Source organism: Dasypus novemcinctus, chromosome 6 (assembly GCF_030445035.2).
Source record: "Dasypus novemcinctus isolate mDasNov1 chromosome 6, mDasNov1.1.hap2, whole genome shotgun sequence".
Taxonomy (NCBI): Eukaryota; Metazoa; Chordata; class Mammalia; order Cingulata; family Dasypodidae; genus Dasypus; species Dasypus novemcinctus.
This window is the reverse complement of record NC_080678.1, coordinates 79,459,119-79,479,521: the sequence shown is the minus strand read 5'-3', so window position 1 is coordinate 79,479,521 and position 20,403 is coordinate 79,459,119. Positions and strand designations below refer to the sequence as shown.

The following is a 20,403-nucleotide window of genomic DNA, read 5'->3' as shown; positions in this document are numbered from 1 at the left end:
GCAAAAAAAAAATCTAAATTTTACACCTTCATAAGTATGTAACGTTTCTTTGAAAATGTTCAGCCAAAAACCATTTTCAGAAAGGTTCCCTCTGACCCACTCTTCCTTCTCCACACTCCCTGGCACTGAGGACACAGCAAGTAACAGGGACTCAGGGACCCACAATGGAGAATCCATTCTGGCACCTGCTCGCTTGCTCTGTGACTCCAAACACACTGTCTAACCTCTCTGGGCGTCAGTTTCTTCCCCTAGGGCACTGACAGCAGTCTGTAAATGTTCAGTGCTGTTTGCCAGCCCCGGGCAGCTCTCCACCCCCACCCCGCCAGCCACAGCTTCCAGGGAAGCCAGGACTGAGGCCAGTCCAATCTACCCCCACTCCCCGCCACTCACGTGATCACAACGGGGGCCACCTTGTTGGGGATGATGGACTTGGCCTTGCTGTTGTGCAGGCCCGTGGTCTGAAAGGAGTGGACGCTGAGTGAGGGCCGACCGTCCATTGCGCCCCCGTCCTGCAGGCCCTCGAAGGGGGCGCCCGCCGAGATCGCCTGCTGGGCTGTGCTGGCCGTTGTTCCCATCGTCCGCCGGCAGCCTCAGGGCCCAGGACCTGCAGGGGGAGAGCGTGCCCTGAAGGCGGCGGTGGCCGAGGCCCCAGAGCACAGAGCCGGCCCACACCCAGCCACCGCGCAGGTGCAGGGAGGCAGCTCGCGCTGCACCGGGAACAGGTCAGGCTGGCTGCCCACCCCCGCTCCGGGGCTCAGCAAATCATAAGACCTCTGTGCCCAGCCCTTTGCTGGGGCTTTGGGGAAGTAATGGACATAAAGGGCCTGACCACGCAGCCCCTGGCCCCTTGGAGTTTACCATCCTCTTGTAAAGTTAAGACAGCAAGGGAAGGGGCCAAGCCTCCCGGGTCAGCACCTAGGGTTCAAGGTGTCAGGGTCAGGCGGTAAGGAGGCCAGGCCTTGCAGGCTGGGAGTGTCACAGAGAGGGGACAGCCAGGGGCAGATGCAACGATGGGGGTGGACTTGGAACCAAAGTCTACAGGTGACAGGAAGCGGACTTGGCCCAGTGGTTAGGGAGTCCACCTACCACATGGGAGGTCCAAGGTTCAAACCCCGGGCCTCCTACCCGTGTGGAGCTGGCCCACGCGCAGTGCTGATGCGCACAAGGAGTGCCCTGCCACACAGGGGTGTCCCCTGTGTAGGGGAGCCCCACACGCAAGGAGTGCGACCCGTAAGGAGAGTCGCCCAGTGCGAAAGAAAGTTCAGCCTGTCCAGGAATGTGCCGCACACACGGAGAGCTGACACAACAAGATGATGCAACAAAAAGAAACACAGGCGGCGGAATTGACCCAGTGGTTAGGGAGTCCGTCTACCACATGGGAGGTCCGCGGTTCAAACCCCGGGCCTCCTTGACCCGTGTGCAGCTGGCCCATGCGCAGTGCTGATGCACTCAAGGAGTGCCCTGCCATGCAGGGGTGTCCCCGTATAGGGGAGTCCCACATGCAAGGAGTGCACCCCATAAGGAGAGCCGCCCAGTGCGAAAGAAAGTGCAGCCTGTCCAGAAATGGCGCTGCCCCCATGGAGAGCTGACACAACAAGATGATGCAATGAAAAGAAACACAGATTCCCGTGCCGCTGACAACAACAGAAGTGGACAAAGACCCCCAGCGTGGGACATGACACCCGGGGATGAGCCTCCCTGGCAACGAGGGACCACTATCAACTACCAACTGATGATGCAACTGGAAAATGACCTTATACGGAAGGTTCAATGCGGATCAGCAGAATATCCATGTCTACATAAAATACCATGACTTTAAAATGCTGTTTGACCTAAAGTAAGGGGGAAATGGAAAGGAGAAATGAGTTTATATGGCTACGAGTTTCTAAAAAAGAGTCTGGAGGCTGGCAGAAGGTTTGCCCTCATGCACAACTGAGCAGAGTCAGAGAGACAGATAAAGCAGATACAACCCCCAGATATTGGTTCCTTTGAGGGCTAAAGAGACCCATGGGAGTTATGGTCATGGCCGATGGGGTTAACTACCAGGGCAGATGGCCCCTCTTTGGAAATGGTGTTTATGTGTGATGAATCTGGACTCAGATGGGATCTCCCTTCATAAGACTTTCATGCTAATGTGCTGGAGGTGCAGTTAATGTTGGGGTTTAAGATATATTTAGGGGATTTGAATCTCTGGACTGACAATGTGATAGCCAGATCCTGAGCCTCAACAGACTCCAGCACCTACAATCTGATTTATTGGACTTACCACACTCAGCTAAGATGGAGGTGAAGAAGGACAACCACCACACCATGGAGCCTAGAGTGATTACAACTGAAAATGGGAGGATTGCATCCAGCATCCAGGTGGAATCTGAGCCTCCTCTTGACATAAAGGTGCAATGGACACAACCAATCCAGTGTCCACATAGAAGAGGTGGCATTGGATTGGGAAAAGTGGACATAATGGACAAAGGGTATGGGGAAGGGCAGGAAGAGATGAGAGGTGGAGGCGTCTTCGGGACATGGAGCTGCCCTGGATGGTGCTTCAGAGGTAATCACCGGACATTGTAAATCCTCACAGGGCCTACTTGATGGAATAGAGGAGAGTATGGGCCATGATGTGAACCAATGTATATGAGGTGCAGAGGTGCCCAAAGATGTACTTACCAAATCCAATGGATGTGTCATGATGATGGGAACGAGTGTTGTTGGGGGGGGGGGAGAGGGGGGGTGGGGGGGGTGGGGTTGAATGGGACCTCACATATATATTTTTAATGTAATATTATTACAAAGTCAATAAAAAATAAAAAAATTAAAAAAAAAAAAAAAAAAGAAGTGGACAAAGAAGAACATGCAGCAAAAAGACACAGAGACCAGACAACTGGGGTGGGGGAGGGGGAGAGAAATAAATAAAAATAAATCTTAAAAAAAAAAGCAGCACAGATTCCTGGTGCCACTGATAAGGACAGAAGTAGTCACAGAAGAACACACAGTGAATGGACACAGAGAGCAGACAATTGGGGGGGGGAAGGGGAGAGAAATAAATAAATCTTTAAAAAAAACAAAACAAAACAAAGTCTACAGGTGAAAGAGGATGCAAGAGGATGCTCTCACCATGAACTTCACACGATGAGGCCAGGGAAGTCCAGACCAGGGGAGTGAACGAGTTTGGGTTCTCACAGCTGATAAGCGTCCAAATGAAACACCCGCCCTGAACTCATCAGGGACAGCTGAAAGCTCCCATCCCCCTGCTGAACGCTGGGCATCCTCTTGGCCCAGCATTGCCCTTACAGGAACAGCTCCTAAGGAGCTACGTGTGCAAACGGTGGGCTACAAGGTGTTTTGTTGATTGTGGCAGTACTCATAATGGCAAAGCACTGGGAACAACCTCCCAGGGATTTGTTTAATAAATCAGGGGATATCTATAAGATGGAATTTTTTTTTAAGATTTTATTTATTTCTCTCCCCTTTCCCCACACCCCAGTTGTCTGTTCTCTGTGTCTATTTGCTGCGTGTTCTTCTTTGTCCGCTTCCATTGTTGTCAGCGGCACGGGAATCTGTGTTTCTTTTTGTTGCGTCATCTTGTTGTGTCAGCTCTCCGTGTGTGCAGCGCCATTCCTGGGCAGGCTGCACTTTCTTTCGCACTGGGCAGCTCTCTTTATGGGGCGCACTCCTTGCGCGTGGGGCTCCCCTACATGGGGACACCCCTGTGTGGCAGAGCACTCCTTGTGCGCATCAGCACTCCACATGGGCCAGCTCAACATGGGTCAAGGAGGCCCAGGGTTTGAACCGCGGACCTCCCATGTGGTAGACGGATGCCCTAACCACTGGGCCAAGTCCACTTCCCAAGATGGAATATTAAACAGCTGTTGAAAATATCATATTGAGGAAAGTGGATGTGGCTCAAGCGATTGAGCTCCCGTCTACTACATGGGAGGTCCCAGGCTCGGTTCCTGGTACCTCTTGGAGAAAATGAGCAAGACAGTGAACTGGCTTAATGGGGAGGTGCAACAAGCTGACGCAACAAGATGAAGCAATAAGGAGACACAAAGAGGAAAGACAATGAAAGACACAGTAAAGGAGGGAGCTGAGGTGGCCCAAGTGAGTGAGCCACTCCCTCCCACATGGGAGGTCCCAGGTTAGGTTCCCAGTGCCTCCTAAAGAGAAGACAAACCAACACAGCACACAGTGAGCACAAACAACAAGGGAGGGGGATTAAATAAATTAATCTTTTAAAAACATCGTATTAAAAAATATATATCATCAGACTAATGTGGAATGAATCTATGAAATAGGAAATGGAAAAGAGCAAGATGCAAAACAGGTACATGTCACAATTCCATTTTAATTCATTCAACTGCATCAGGAGAAGAGCCCAGGAAGAAACACATCAAGATGTTCATGTGATTTATCTCCAAGGGATGTGACCATAAACAATTTTTATTTTCTCCTTTTTGCTTATCTGTATTTTCTGGTTTTTCTCCTCTGAACTTTGTGTAATAAAGTTAAAACAGATACACCGTTGAGGAAGAGGGCCAGAGCACCTCCTAAGAGCTGGCGGAGGGCGTGGGGAGGGGTGCCAGGGTCCGAGAGTCGGGACTGCTGGGAAGGGAAGGGGTAGCGAATTCCACACAGACCCAAGCAGATGGCGGCACACACAGGAGACAGGCGCTCAGAGAACTTTCCGGAGCTGAGTAACAGCAGGGTCCCACGTAGTGCTGATGGCCCAGGAGCAGGAAGGGAAGAGACCTCTGCTCTGCTCGACTCACAGACCCCGAGTCAATAAGCAGCTCTTAGAAGAGAGCACCCCAGCTGCCGCCGGCCGGGCAGGAGCTGCTGCCCGCCGCAGGGGGGACTCCCTGACTTCAGCCATCCACACTCCCCGCAGCGCTCGCAACCACAGCAGCCCCTCAGGACGTGGATGGCAGGGTCTGGGGGCTGGACAAGGCCGGGGTGGGAGGGTCCATCTGAGGCTGAGCTGACTGTGCCCTCTATCTTCCCCAGACCCCGACCAGCGTTCCCAGCCCAAGGCAAGCTCTCCCCAGGCCTCTGTGTTCTCAGACCCACCTCCCCCAAAACCCATCCACCCCTTGCAGGCCTTCCCAGGCCATCCTTCTCGGGCCCGAAACGGGCTTCTGGGCTCCCACAGGCCTTGTAACCCTGGAGACCCCCAGCAGCTGGCCTGAGGCTTCCTCAGCACGCACCCCTTGTTCACAAGGCCCGTCTCCACGGCGCTCCTCGCACTGTCCAACTTCTCTGTTTTTGGTTGAAGGTGGAGGGAAGGAGCCTGTGTTTCCGAACAGAAACACAGGCAGCTCAGAGAGAATGGGGCTCCACCGCAGACCCCCGCTGGCCCAGGCAGGGGCAGAACGTTCTCTGCACCTCGCCCGCCCTGGCGGGCCCCAAACGCCCACTCACCAAAGTCTCCCAGGCCCCTCCCAGCAGCCTGAGCCAAGGAGGCCCGTGTGGGAACAGCCTCTGAGGAGAGGGGCACAGGGTGGCCCCCCGAGAGACGACACGATGGCCAGGGTGTGGCGGGCCCACGGGGTGCCACGGCCGCCAGGTGGAGGCCAGCGGCCGGGCCCGGGCTCGCTCCCAAAGGGCTGGGCTGGCCCTTCCTCCGGCCCCCCTTCCTCCCCCAGCTCCAGTTCTGGGCTCCACAGGCGATGACAGGTCCCAGCCGGGCCCTGGAGACAACGCAGATGTGCACGGCCGCAGGCCACAGGGCAGAGGCGAGCAGCTGGGGGCTAGGGATGGGCAGTGTCCTTTGAAAGTTGAGCCCACCTCCAAAATGTCCAGGGGAGGGCATGACCCCAGGGATCTCCAGGGTTCTCACTCTGCAGTTCTCCCTCGATCCCCCAGAGGAAACCTCACCAAACTCAAGAGACTTTGCCCTGCAGGCCACATGGGGCGGGACTCTGCGCAACTTACTTCCCCTCTCAAGAGTCCCCAGATATAAAATGACATTGTGGAACGGGATGGTCTGAGAGCCCCTTCCAGCTCCAAGTGGACCTGGTCCTCGTGGCTGCCCTCCCGCTGTCCGCTACTAGGGACCGTGGTTGGCAAGGACAGGAACGGGGGCAGGACCCCGAGGGCACAAACCTCTGCCAGGGGGAGGGGGAAGAAACGGTGGTGGGAGGTGGGAAGGGGCTGAGAGGAGCCTGTGAGACAAGGGGGCCGTGAACCTGGATGGATAAGCAACTACGCCATTATTTCCCAGCATGTAACTAAAATTCAGCATTTTCTTTGATAGTGAATGAAGGGCACCCATAGTGTCTGCAGAGCCTAGGACCTGGTTGCCCAGAGAACTCCCAGCAAGTCTGTATGACATCAGGTGGTTGTAGGTGTCTCGAAACGTCCCCTGCACTCATCACCCCTTGGAAAGAGGAGTCAATTCTTACAACCCAATATTGAGTTGATAACCCAATTAACAAACTGGACAAACAGAGAGATTGAGGTGAAGAATTTTCTTGTCTGTTCTTGTTTATTATTACTATTGAAATAATGAAAATCCTCTAATGATTGAAGTGATGAATGCACAACTATGTGATCATCCAAATACCATTGATCATACACTTTGGGTGAACTATATGTTGTATTAATATATATCAATAAAACTGATGAACTATATGCTGTATTAATATGTATCAATAAAATTGATTTGCTAAAAAAAAGATTGGATGAGACATAAGCACATGAAAAGATGTTCCACATCAACAACCAGGGAAACACACTTGCATGGCAAATTTGGGAAGACTGACAATACCACACGTTGGTAAGAACACAGAGGAAATGGAGCCGCCGCGAGCTGCCGGTGAAGTGTAAGACGGTGTAGCCACTTTGAAAAGCACTTCTGTAGTTTCTTAGAAAGTTAAACATATTCTTACTGTATGACCCAGCAATTTCACTCCTCGTTACCTACCCAAGAGAAATGAAAACACGTCCACAGAAAACTTGTACAGAGCAGCATTATTCCTAATAGACCAAATCTGAAAACAACTCAAATGTCCATTGACCACTGAACAGATGAACGAAGTGTAATAGAGCCACACAATGGGATATGACAGCAATAAGAGACACACTACTGATACATGCAGCAACGGAGGAGCCTCAAAAACATCATGCTAACTGAACAAGCCAGGCCCCAAAGACTTGAAACTGAATAATTCCAATTACATGACATTCTAGAAAAGGCAACACTGTAGCAGATGTGTGGCTGCCAGGGGCTGGGGTAGGAGAGGGAATGGATGCACAAGGGCTTGAGGGCACCTTCTGGGGTGATGGAGATGCTCTAATCTTCAGTGTGGTGGTTATACGACTACAGGCATTAGCAACTCATCACACCAGACACTTGAAAGAGGCGAATTTTACTGTATTCAGTAGGATCTGTCACAGAGTGGCGGGATCCCATTTCCTCTGTCCCACAGAGCACCCGTCCATCCCGTCACACCTCCGGCCCCGGCCCCACAGCTGCCTTGCCAAGCTACCTCTCTGTGCCTCAGTTCGCCACTTTTGTGAAATGAGAACCACAGCTCCCCCTTGCGGGGTTGTTGTGAAGGTTAAGTAATTCCACGCATGCAAAGCCCTTAGACCAGGGCCTTTAAGTGCTCTGTAGGGGTCAGCTGTATTAGACGTTGCGGGTGCCGGGGACACTAACCAGTTAAGACTCTGGAGCTGCGCTGTGTGACCAGTAACTGCCCACCACCAGCAGAGATGAGCACTGCAAATGCGGTTGATCCACACTAATGCGCATCAAGTGTAAAATACACCAGACTTCAAAGACTTGTTACAAAAATATTAGAGATAGGGAAGCGGACTTGGCCCAGTGGTTAGGGCGTCCGTCTACCACATGGGAGGTCTGCGGTTCAAACCCCGGGCCTCCTTGACCCGTGTGCAGCTGGCCCATGCGCAGTGCTGATGCATTCAAGGAGTACCCTGTCATGCAGGGGTGTCCCCCACGTAGGAGAGCCCCAAGCGCAAGGAGTGCACCCCGTAAGGCAAGCCACCCAGCGCAAAAGAAAGTGCAGCCTGCCCAGGAATGGTGCTGCACACACGGAGAGCTGACACAACAAGATGACAGCTGACACAGCAAGATGACACAACAAAAAGAAACACAGATTCCCGTGCCGCTGACAACAACAGAAGTGGACAAAGAACACGCAGCAAATGGACACAGAGAACAGACAACTGGGGTGGGGGTGGGGGGACAGGGAGAGAAATAAAATAAATAAATCTTTAAAAAATATATTAGAGATAAAAAACATGTCACTTAGGGAAGCGGATGTGGCTCAAGCAAGTGGGTTCCATCTACCATATGGGAGTTCCGGGGTTCAATTCCTGGGGTCTCCTGGGTAAGGCAAGCTGGCCCACGTGGAGAGCTGTCACAGCAAGATGATACAACATAAGGAGATACAAAGGAGAGACAATGAGAGATGCAGGAGGCCAGGGAGATGAGATGGCACAAGAGATTGAGCACCTCTCTCCCATTCCGGAAGGTCCCATGATCAGTTCCCATTGCCGCTTAAAGAGAAGACAAGCAGACACAGAAGAATGCACAGTGAATGGATGCAGAAAGCAGACAACAGGATGTGGGGGTGGGGTAAATAATCTTTTTTAAAAATCTCATTCATAATTTATCATGTTGATTACAATGCTAAAAGGTTACTATTTGGGATTAAATAAAATATGCTATCAAAATTAAGTGTGAACCATGGACCAAAGCAGACTTATTACTGTTGAACTAACAGAAGAACCTGTAACTCTGATATAGACGGTGGTTACCAGAGGTACTGAGGAGAGGGAGAAAGGAAAACAGGTGGCACACAGGGCATCTTTAGGGCATTGGAATTTTTCTGCATGTTACTGCAATGACCAATACAGGCCATTATACATTTAGTCAAAACTTGTAAAATTGTACTGTGCAAAGTATAAACCATAATGTAAACTATAGACCATGGATACCAGCAATGCTTCAATATTTGTTCATCAATTGTAACAAATGTATCGCCCTTACATAAGATTTTATTAATAGGGGAAAATGTAAGAGGGAGTGGGAGTGATGTATATGGGAATCCCCTATATTTTCACTGTAATTTTCACTGTAATTAAGTGCAACTGTTTCTTTTTACTTTTTTTTTATTTCTCTCCCTTCCCCACCCCCCGCAGTTGTCTGTTCTCTGTGTCTATTTGCTGCGTGTTCTTCTTTGTCCACTTCTGTTGTTGTCCGCAGCCCAGGAATCTGTGTTTCTTTTTGTTGCATCATCTTGTTGTGTCAGCTCTGTGTGCGCGGCACCATTCCTGGGCAGGCTGCACTTTCTTTCGCGCAGGGCAGCTCTCCTTATGGGGCGCACTCCTTGTGCATGGGGCTCTCCTACACAGGGGACACCCCTGCATGATAAGACACTCCTTGCACGCATCAGCACTGTGCGTGGGCCAGCTCCACATGGGTCAAGGAGGCCAGGGTTTGCACCGCGGACCTCCCATGTGGTAGATGGACGCCCTAATCACTGGGCCAAGTCCGCTTCCTCTCTTTTTACTTTTTTGATATGGCTACTTAAAATTGTACATGTGGCTTGCATTTTATTTCCATTGGACAGCGCTGCCCTGCATCTCAAGTCTTCCAAGGTTCTAGAGGGCACCCCAAGGTCATCTTGGGGGGGGGGCCTCGGAGTTGAGCCCATTGCATGTTGCAAGTAAGAATGTAATAAAAAATAAAAAATAAAAGAACTTCGTAAATATCTGTTGGAGGCAGGCAGAAACCTCAGGAAGTCGGTGCTGAAATTCCCATTTAGCAGTCATAAAAGTTGGGACTCAGAGAAGCTGTAAGTAACTTTCCAACGTCCTCGCGCCCAGTTAGGGAACATGGTGTCCCAGCTGTCAGTGACGCCTGGGGTTGGGGCCCCAACTGGGAGAATCCATCTCTGCCACTTCTCAGTCGGTGACCCTGAGCACATGGCTTCACCTTTCCAAGTCCCAGTTTCCCCACTTGTACCGTGGGGCTCTTACTAGGGCTTCCCTCACTGGGGTGTAAAAGGATGAACTAAGCAAGGAAGTGAAAGCCTACAAGGATGTGCCTGGCCAGCACACAGCTCGAACTCGCCAGCTGCCCCTCACCCCCGCCACACCCAGGTGGACCCTGCCCTTCCCCACGTCCCCTCCCTGCAGCCCATTTCCTGGCGCCAGATCTGAACCTCCCTGTCCAGCACCTCACTCCAACACCATCCGCCCAACAACTGGGGGCACGGTGGGCTCAGCGGTGGTCTGCTCTTGGGACAAACACCGGGGCAGGGCTGGGGCTGGGGCTGGGCCGCAGCAGCCGTCCTATTTTATAACACACAATTTTAATTCTCCTCATTCCCCTTTGTCCAGGAAGGTGCTTAGTGAGGGAGCCATCTGGCCTTCACGTAGAACCAGGAGACTCCGGTTCCTGCCTCAGCTCTGCTCAGAACCTGGGGTGAGCCCTCCCATCCCTGCACCCGGAGAAGAACAGATTTGCACAGACTCCGCTGGTCTGTCCAGTTCCCCGCCACCTCCTCCGTGCCAACCAGGCTAGGCCACGGTCTCCTGGCTCCACGAACAATCACCTCCAGCCAGTCTTTCTCCTTCCCACCTGCCCCCAACAATCCATTCTCTCCAGGCAGCAGCTGGGAAACCTTTCAAAAACTTAAATCAGATGATGCCCTCTTGCTTAAACCCCAGTGGCTTCCTTCACACTTTCCCAACATCCAACGTCCACCCACCCCCGGCTACAGCCCCCCTTTCTGGCCTCATGCAGGCTTGGCGCGCTGCCTGAACTCCCTTCGCCCATCATCATAGAATTCTCAGCTCAATGAGACCCCTGAGACCACTGTGGTGGCTTACAGAGCACTTGGGCTCAGGGTTTTCTTTGCTGCTAACGGCCTTGGAGGGAGACAACACACAGACGATCGCGCCCTCTTTAGCCAAGTGGAAACAGGCTGGCGGGGCTGAGCGGCCACCTCCCCCGTCTACATGGCGTGTCGAGGTGGGCTCAGCCGGCCATCCCCTACAGGGCCACCATGCCTGCCCCTTCACAACCCCCGGCCCTCAGCCGCCTCCTCTTTAAAACTAGGATGACATCAATTTAAACAACAAAATCCAGTAAGCCCACCTCTAGCAGAGCCTGGGGGAATTAAGAGCGGTTCTCTCCAGGAAGAAGGATAGCAGATCTGCCAAATTCTATATATATATGAAGTCGTATTCTTTTTTTAATGATTTTCCTAAGCTGAGTGAAAATGTAAACGTTAAGAAGATAAGATGAAGAGATGTTTGGAAATACTGCCATGTGGTTAGCAGATGAGCGGCCACTGGTGGGGGGAAGGAGGGGCTTTGAATTCCGGGCTCAGGCCTGCAGCCTGCAAACGACGGAAGCCTTTGACGAGGTTCTGAGTTCTGGCAGGGACGGCACCCCTTCAAGCACTGAGACGACAACTGGTGAGGGCGTGGCACAGGCAGCAGCCTGCACCGGCCAGCGCAGGCCAGCAGCAGGGTAGGGGGCTGAAGGGGGTGCAGCTCCCAAGCTGTGGGTGCAGGGGCAAAGCCCTGTCCCCGGGAGGGGCCGACCAAGCCTCGCTCTCAGCTCACCTGCCAGGCGGAGGGCAGAGGAGGGGCTCTCGGGGTCACAGACCTTGCTCCGCAGCCGCGAGGACCCTGGCACTTGGTCACCAGGTGCTGGTTGTCCAGGATGGGCCAGTGGGCTCCTGAAACTCAGGACCCTCAGGATCCTATTGGCATGCCTCCAGGTCCGGGATGCCCCTACCTCTGGAGCTCCCCAGTGGTCAGCAACCTGAGAAAAAGCTCTGCCTTATATGGGATCTTGGAATGGGGAGGGGAGAAAAGGCTATAAAGGACATTTGGGGACCACTGGGAAAATCTGAATATGGATTGTATGCTGGATAATTAAATTTATGTCCTTGGGTGTGAGATATTGGGGCTGTGAGGAGAACATCTAAAGGTTGAGAGCCTTTTTTTTAACTTTATTAGGACACGAGAAGAGAGAGGTGAAGCGTCTTGACGTCTGGACTTTCATATGGTTTAGAGAAGTCAGAAGCGAATGGAGCAAAATGTTATATGGGTGAGGCATATACGTGCTCACTGTACTCTCAACTTCTCTACAGGTTTGAAATTTTTCAAAATAAAAAGATGAGACAAAAATATTTTAAGACTACAATTTTAAATTTAAAAAAAAGCAAACAAAACCTGTCATATGAGAAGCTAGTTTTCCATATAGTCCTTCTGGTTCGCCCCCTTGAAGACTCTGAGAATCCACCTACTCTGAAGGCCAAAAAAGGAGTGCTGGTACAGCACAGTGGGGATCTTCCACTTTAATTCGCTGCCAGCGCTTAAAACCCAAGAGATTTCAAATAAAAGCCCAGGTCTCTGGCTTCTCTTGAAGAAACCAAAGATGTGCGCCAACAGGGTGCCACAGGGGTGGGGGGGAGAGCGGCTTCCAAGGGTCTGGGGGGCTTCAGGTCTAGCCTTCTCTGAGGGCAGCCCCTGCGGCTCTGCCTCCTTTTCCTCAAGCCTTTGAGTCCCTCTCCCTCCGGGCACAGACCACCCTTCCTGAGAGCACAGAGACGAGGGTCACACCGCCTTAGTCTCAAGCCTGCGCTGAGCTGCCCCTGGCATCCCAAAGTCTTCTCCTTGGGCTCCGTCCCTGCTCCCCATCCTGGTCTGGGGCACATGGCTTCCCGGCTCCAAGGCAGGACTGACCTCGCTCCTGGGAAATCTCCCCATGAGACTCTGCAGTCCCTGAAGGTCTGGCACTGCTTCCCAGCCTGGATGCTCAGGCTTGGTCAAAACGCCCCCAATGCCTTCATCCCCCATCCCTGCAGTTTATAGTAAACCAGATGCGCAGGCCGCATACACTGAGAAGGGCGGACACAGCTAACTGAGCACCACATGGCTGCCTGGGACCACGATGACATTCCTCCTCTCCCGCACAGGTACGTGGCTAAGTTCATAGTTCATGGGACGCAGGAGCCGTGTCACAGAGCAACATCCAGATCCTTCCTCCTGAAACCCATTTCCTTCCTTCCCGCAGCTTGCTGCCCGGAACACAGATGTGATAACTGACATTTCGCAGCCATCTTGAACCATGAGCACGTGCACCACACCCCAGGAATGCTGGAAAATCAAGTTCCCCAAGGAATCGTGGAGCAGAGCCTGGACTGCAAAGCTCTAACTTTGGACAGGAGAGAGAAATAAACTTCCACCTTGTATAAACCACTATTTGGCTTTTCCTATTACTTGCAGCCAAATCTAATCCTGACTAATTTACTATGTTATTTTTAGGTTTGACCCTCAATGACTAGACACCACACGGCAACAGGACAGAAGTTACTTTTCTCCATTTGTAGAATGTCAAGTTTCTCTGCTGGTGAAAGCCAGGCTGCACTGTGGGCTGGCGATGCGACAGTCGGGCAGAGTGACTCCGTGCTCCTGTGAGCCCAGCCCGTGCTGCGGCCATGGGGGGTTCACTGAACACAGAAAACGTAATCCCTGCCCACCAGGGCCCACGGGGTAACTGCTGAGACGCACACATGAACCCATTAGAGCACCGTCAACTGCTACAGCGTGGCGCAGCGGCTTTCCCCAAGTTAAATGCCGAGATCTGGAAAGTGCCAAGCAGCTGTCCATGAGCTTGAATTTAAAAAGACATTATACTTTTGGGAACATGTTGGTATGGGTGTGATACATTTATTAAATAACACACGGTACATTGTGGACTTAGTGTATCCATGGTTTTCACCTGACTGGCAAAGGGGTCCGAGAAACAAAAAAGGTTAAGAACCCCTGCTACAGAGACAGGCTTGGCCTCAACTGCTCCAGAAAGAGAGAGACCAGAAGAGCCTCAGTCTACCCACCTGGAGGAGCGTCCCTGTCCCTGTAGGGCCCTTTCTGAGCAGGGAACTCTCTGGAAAGCAGTTAGGTATTATCTGGATGGGAGGGCCCCTGCCCTGTCGGTTCTTTCAGGAAGGAGCAAAAGGAGGAGCGTTTAAAAATCCCCAGTGAAGGAACCAGCCAACTCCAGGAAGGACATTCATCCCCTTCCTGAAAGAGCCTGAAGCTCTGTCCATCTCCAGGTTCCAGAAGCCAGGGATCGGGGAGGAGGGGAGCTCGGGGCAGGGGAGGAGAGTGCTGGGGAGAACAGGGTTAAGCTACCTGGACATGCTCACCTGCTCAGCTCCAAGAAGCTGGGCATTTGGGCATTTTATGGTCAGCAGGAACCCGGAGTCTCCTGAGGTCCCAGCCAGGGCCCTGCCCCTGCCGACAGTCACCTGGCTGCTACCAGGGACTGGGCCCCAGAGGGCAAGCGGGAACGTCCACGTGGACCCTACGTCCAACTCCACCCACCAACCCTGCAGGGGCCTGAGCACCGTTTCAAGCAGCCGGGAAGAACCAGGGACCACTTCTGGGATCTGTCTCCATCCCTCCCATTCCCTGCGGCCTCCAGTCGAAACCACCGGGCCTGGCATTCAAGACCCACCTTTCCATCCTCATCACCCCCATTTGCCCTCCTCACGCCCGACATGCCACGCAAATCCAGTTCCCAGCTGCCCTGCGGCGTTGAGCAGAAAAGGCCCAGGAGAAGGGGCCTCCACCACCGGCTTTCCCGAGGCCCCCAGCTGGGCAGCCGTCTCTGGGTCTCAGTTTATTTCCAGGTGTCAAGCAAGCGGGTTGGTTGAGATGAGCAGATTTCAAGCATTTTAGCAGCAAAACCCTTTCTGCCAAATCCATCTTTCACGAAATTCCCGCAGTCAGAAGTAGAGCTGCTGTGCTGGCCGCGGGCTCAGGAAGGGGGTTCCAGGGTCTCCCTCCCCTAGACCTGCCCCAGGCTGGGCCCTGCTGGCCAGAGAAGCTCAAGGCCGCTCCCAGGACACATCAGCCCTTCCCGGTCTCCCTGCCTCTGCCCTCCCCTGGACCCACAACCAGGAACAACATCCCCAACCTTTCAAGTCCAGTTGAAACACCCCTCCTGCTCCAAGCCTTCCAGGCAGGATTCCCGTGCCTCCCAGGCTCAGCCTGCAGTCCACCCTGATCCTGGTCTTGACCCGCTGGTCTGGTGGTTAGGAAGTCCCTGCCTCAGCTCCCCCTTCCCCACAGCCACTCTGGGTCCCCCAGCTGGGGTGAACCCTCAGTAGTCACAGGTGCCAAACGTCATTTTGCTAAGTGAATATCACTTCCACCATCTCGTTTGGGCTTCAGAAGAACCCTCTGAAGAAGGCACAGATATGGGTTGTTATTCCATTTGGCAGATGAGAAAACTGAGGCTCGGAGCAGCAACACAGCAACACAGTCAAGCTCGTTCTACCGTACCATCCCCCATCCCGCACCCCGTGTCTCCCCTGAAGCCACCTCAGCTTTTGGAGAGACGTTGGGAAGCTTAAACCAGGGAAGTGGCAGATGGTGGAGAACTTGCTCCTCTCCTCCTTTCGGGCCCCCAGGGAAGAGCGCCTCTTCCAGGGCCACGGCCTCTCGCACAACCACGCTCCGTGGGATAACAATGGAGCTAAAAATAAGGCAGGGTCTGACTGGCCAGCTGCAGGAAACATCTGCCTTGGCTGCAGAACAAACACAAAGGAAGTCACCTTGCTCCAGGATTCCCCTACTGTGGGACCAGGGGTGGGGGCGGGGGCTCAGGCCAGCCCCTCACCTGCCGGGGGCCTTGTTCTCCCACTCACAACACACGCACACACACACACAGGGGAGAAAGTCTAAATACCCCTTGGACACGAATGAGTCTTAAAGCCAGAAGGTGTCTGAGACCCGGGGATTCAGAGTAGGCTAGACACCTGCCCACTGTCACAGCGCCAGGGAACGGTAGGGCCAGGCCCGGAGGTCTGCTGCCTCTTCCTCCCCACCACTCACACCTCCCTGCTCCTCTGCTCCGCTGGACACAGACCCAGGGCAGATGCTGACCAGGGAAGCAGAGCACACCCAGCAGAGCCAGGCTTCCCTTAGACTCAGGGGCCATCCCCGACTTCCGGCACACAGGCCTGCCTCCCGCTGCGACGCCCGCCTCGCCCTCTGAACTCCAGCACACCCGAACATCTCACAGTCCCTGGAACAGGCAGCACTTCAACAGGCCTCTGCAAATAATAGGAATGAGCATTTGCAAATCACTAAGACAGTAACAAAAATAATAATAAAGCAGAGGTGCATCCTCCTGGGTCAGGAATGGTGAGAAGGGTGGTGAACAGTCTGTACAAGGCAGAAGTTGTGTCAAGTTCAAATTACCTTTGAAAATCCTTTAAACAGCCCACATAGGACAAGGCTGGGCCATCTCTCAATTGGTCCAACCCACTATTTCTTCCTCCAGCCATGGAACAGAGGCTGCCCTTTACTCCACCGGGCAAGAGAGGCTGAAGGGCCACACAGCAGCCCCACAGTCCCTCATTCCTCGGCTGCTGCCTGGCTCACTGCACCTGGCCCCCACTCCCTTCTGCCTAGCTCACTCCCACCCCCCGCCTGGAAGCAGTGGCCTCCCCTCCTGGCGCCACTCCTGAGCGAGGTCCCTTCACCACACCCTCCCCCCCGTGGGGGTCCTTCCCCTGTCCCTCTCCCCCATGAGGCCCACTAGGGAGGAGCTGGGTCTGACGTTCAATGGCACCCCCAGGGCCTGGCCCAATGGTTGGCACAAAGGCCACTTCAATGCATAAAATCTGAAACATCTGGACCTGAAAAGATTTTTAATGAAAAAAAAAAAAATCACTGAGGCTGCCCACGTTGTGAGAGTAAATGAAACCACACAGGAGGGGTTTTAGCCCAGGACACAACAGGTACTCCATCAATGGCAGCCAGGTTTTGATGGCCTTTTAGAAATGGCTGGGAGCGGGGCGCTGGCCCCACGGTGCCACACAGCTGAGACGGTGAACAGGGCAGCAACAAGGAGGCCGGAGGCCAGGAGGCTCCTTCAGGCCAGGGAGGGGCGATGGGGACGCTGAGGGCTCCCGAGGGAGCATCGGATCCCCCCCAAGCCCTCCCTGTCTCTCAGAGGGGCAAGAAAAATAAGGCATCTAAGAAGCCCCTGTGGACTTCTGCGAACCAAGCATGGTAGCCTGAGCCGAATTTACAACTACAAACCATCAACTTTTAGCCCCAAACAGCTGACTCTCCCACCCCTTAGGTGGTGTTCTTTCAGGATTGTTAGGAAAGGGTGATGATGGCAGCAAGAGAAGGATACCCCAAGAGAGTGCCCGGCCCTGGGTGAGGGCTGGAAGGCTGGCGTCTAACTCCACAGCTCTGAAAGCGCGGTCTGAAGACTCCTGAGGTCCCGAGGCCCACCCAGGGGTCCACGAGGTCGAAACCCTCCTCTGAAAGCTGCTCAGACCTGGTGGCCCTTTGTGCTGTGTTGACGCTGGCACTGAGGTGGGGGGACCGCAGAGTCTCAGCACAGAGCGAGCGAGGCGGGGTCCCCAGCCTGGCTTCCTCCCCAACCTGCTCTCTCAGGCCAGGTTCCCTTAAAAAAGTCCTTTACCAAGCAGAGGAAAGAACCAATTTCACTAAACCTCCGCCCTTGGGTCCTGTGTGAGGACACGGAACGTGCACGTGCAGCACTCTGGCTTGTGCTAAGCAGCTGGCTGTCTTGAGGAAGAGCACGAGTGAGGTTGCTGGAGGGAGAGCTGAATCAGCCTCCGTCTTCACAGAACAACTGACAGACAAGCTATGGTTACTCAGACATGGGTTTTTGGCAGACATTTTCTCAAAACAGTTGCCAATGATAAAATTTGAGCTTTCCAGGGGAAATCAGCATTTTGGTGCACTTGCATCAGCCACTGTTTGACAGCTTCCCAAAACTTTAGGAGGTTTCTCATGATTTCAGTGATGCTATTAACATATGCCATTTTTTAATGTAGTGAAATGAAATGTGCCCACATCTGAAGGTTCTCTATAACTCAATGAACCAATACTTTCCAAATTACCAATTCACGGTGTTACAAAATCCTGCCTGGGTAAAATATCCACTCAAACCATGAAACAGTCCAATGGATTTGAAAGTAACAAAGTACAAAAAGTTCACTGATGTGGTTTCAGATTCCACATTTCCAATAGCCTCTAAGAAACTACCACCACTTGCCAAATTTTCTATGTAGTATCAAAGAAAAATATCCAGAGACTCCTTTTTCCAACCACATATCTGTGTGAACCACACTGTCTTCATACACTTCAATCAAAACAACATATCCCAACAGACTGAATACAGAAGCTGATAGGAGGAGCCAGCTGTCTTCTTTTAAGCAGATGTTAAAGAGATTTGCAGAACCATGAAACAATGCTACTCTTCTTAACAGTTCTTTTTGTTGTTGTTGTTTTGGAAAACAGAGTCATTTTTCATAAAATATAAAATACTTAACATACAATGGTTTTATTACCTTAAATGAACTTATGTCTTTAAACATAGTTTCATTTCTAATTTTTTTTGAGAATTTATTTTTTATTGTATATTTTTGAAGATACACAGATCACAAAAAAGTTACATTAAAAAATAAAAAAACACAAGAGGTTCCCACATACCCCACGCCCCACCCCACCCATTCCTCCCACATCAATAACCTCTTTCATCATTGTGCCACATTCATTGCATTTGGTGACTACATTTTGGAGCACTGCTGCACCTCAAGCATTATAGTTTACATTGTAGCTAACACTCTCCCCCAGTACATTCAGTGGGCTATGGCAGGATATATAATGTCCAGCATCTGTTCCTGCAATATCATTCAAGACAACTCCAAGTCCTGAAAACGAGCCCACATCACATCCCATCTTCCCTCTCCCTGCCCTCAGCAACTACCGTGGTCACTTTCTCCACATCAATGCTACAGTTTCTTCCATTACTAGTCACAATAGTTCTATAGTAGAATACCAGTAAGTCCACTCTAGTCCCTATTTTATTCCTCCATCCTGGGGACCCTGGGATAGTGATGTCCACTCCACCTCCATATCGAGAGGAGGCTTAGATCCCACATGGGTGATCTAATATCATTTATAATATTAAACAAAAGCTCTTTGGAGACTTTATAAGAGTGCAAAAGGAGACCAAGAAGTTTGCCAATAGTTCATCTAATTTAACCCTCACAATAACTACAGCTAGAAGGTGGCAGAGAAGGGGTCAAAGCCAAGCACTTGAACTTCAGAGGGTTCCTAACCCCCAAGGCGCTCCTCATCTGACACTGCACACCCAAGCTAAGTGCCAAAGGATGAAAAATGGACATGCTAACAAGGAAGCCAGAAAAGCGAAAGAAGAGAATATAAGTAAATATTTATATAATCTTGGGGCACAAAAGAACTTTCTAAACAAAATGCTAGAGGGAGAAGACAGGTTAAAGGTTGAGAGATCAGGCTACAGAAAAAAATGGTCAGCTTTTGACCAACATAGAAAAATCAATAACAAAGTTAAAAGGCAAATCACAACAGGGTAAAAGTATTTCCAACATATTTTTATTATTCATCATAGTCAATAAATAGAGTTTTCCAAACAAATCAGAAAGCAAGTACATCATGAGAGTAAAACAGGCACGTTTTTTTTTTAAATAAACACTCCAAAACAGAAGAAATACCATGGGCCAATAAGCATGGAAAAAAAAAAAAATGTTCAGCCTAACCAGTAACTTTTAAAATGGAAAGAGTGAGATGCCATGCACTGCCTGTTAGCCTACTGTAGCTAAACCAGGATGAAAACACCTCCCTTGGCGTGGTGTCGGGTTGGGCACTCTCCTACGCAGGTGTAAACTGGCTCAGCTCTCAGAAAACCAACCTGGCAATAATTCTAAAATGCCTTAAAAACGTGCAAGCCTTTAACCTAACAATTCTATCAACTTATTCAAAGGAAATCATTCCAGATACGGCATGCAAGTATTCAGTACACCTTTGTTTATACTGGGCAAAGACTGGAAATTTCTTTTATAGTCAACAGAGGCTGAATGTATGGCAGACATCATTATATAATCATTAAAATGGATGGCTTAGGAAGCGGCTGTGGCTCAATCAGTTGGGCTCCCATCTACCATATGCGAGGCCCTGGGTTTGCGTCCCAGGGCCTCCAAAAAAAAAAAATGGAGCGTTAGATGAACGTCACTAACAGAACTCAGAGGGAAGGAAGCCAGTGTGAGCCCATCTGTATGGTTCCCATTTGTCTATCGCTTAAAAGCAGACAAAACTAGGCTATGGGGTGGGACATCAGGTGAGAAGTCTCCTCTGCAGCAAGAAGGAAGGGAGGTGATGGGGCTCCACGGACTAGGAGACTTCTATATCCTGACGTGGGTGACGGTTACTAGATGTGTTTGCTTTACATAATCATCAGGCTGTATACTTGCGATGCGTGTACTTTAATGTGCATGTTAAAGTTCAATCTCAAAGTTTCAATAGAAAGCAGCAGTTTATTTA

At 51.5% G+C, this 20,403-nt stretch overlaps 1 protein-coding gene across 15 annotated transcripts in view; it reads right to left on the bottom strand.

The window, feature by feature from the left end:
* The window catches only part of PALD1 (phosphatase domain containing paladin 1), a 103,175-nt gene that overhangs the window by 48,129 nt on the left and 34,643 nt on the right, over positions 1-20,403 (bottom strand). For all 15 annotated transcript variants that reach the window (XR_009186170.2, XM_058298971.2, XM_058298968.2 and 12 more), the window contains exon 2: positions 391-604. Coding sequence is in view for 14 of the 15 variants with exons in the window: in XM_058298971.2 (XP_058154954.1) it covers positions 391-575 (185 nt within the window). In the remaining variant the exon portion in view is untranslated. The remainder of the gene's footprint in view (positions 1-390; positions 605-20,403) is intronic.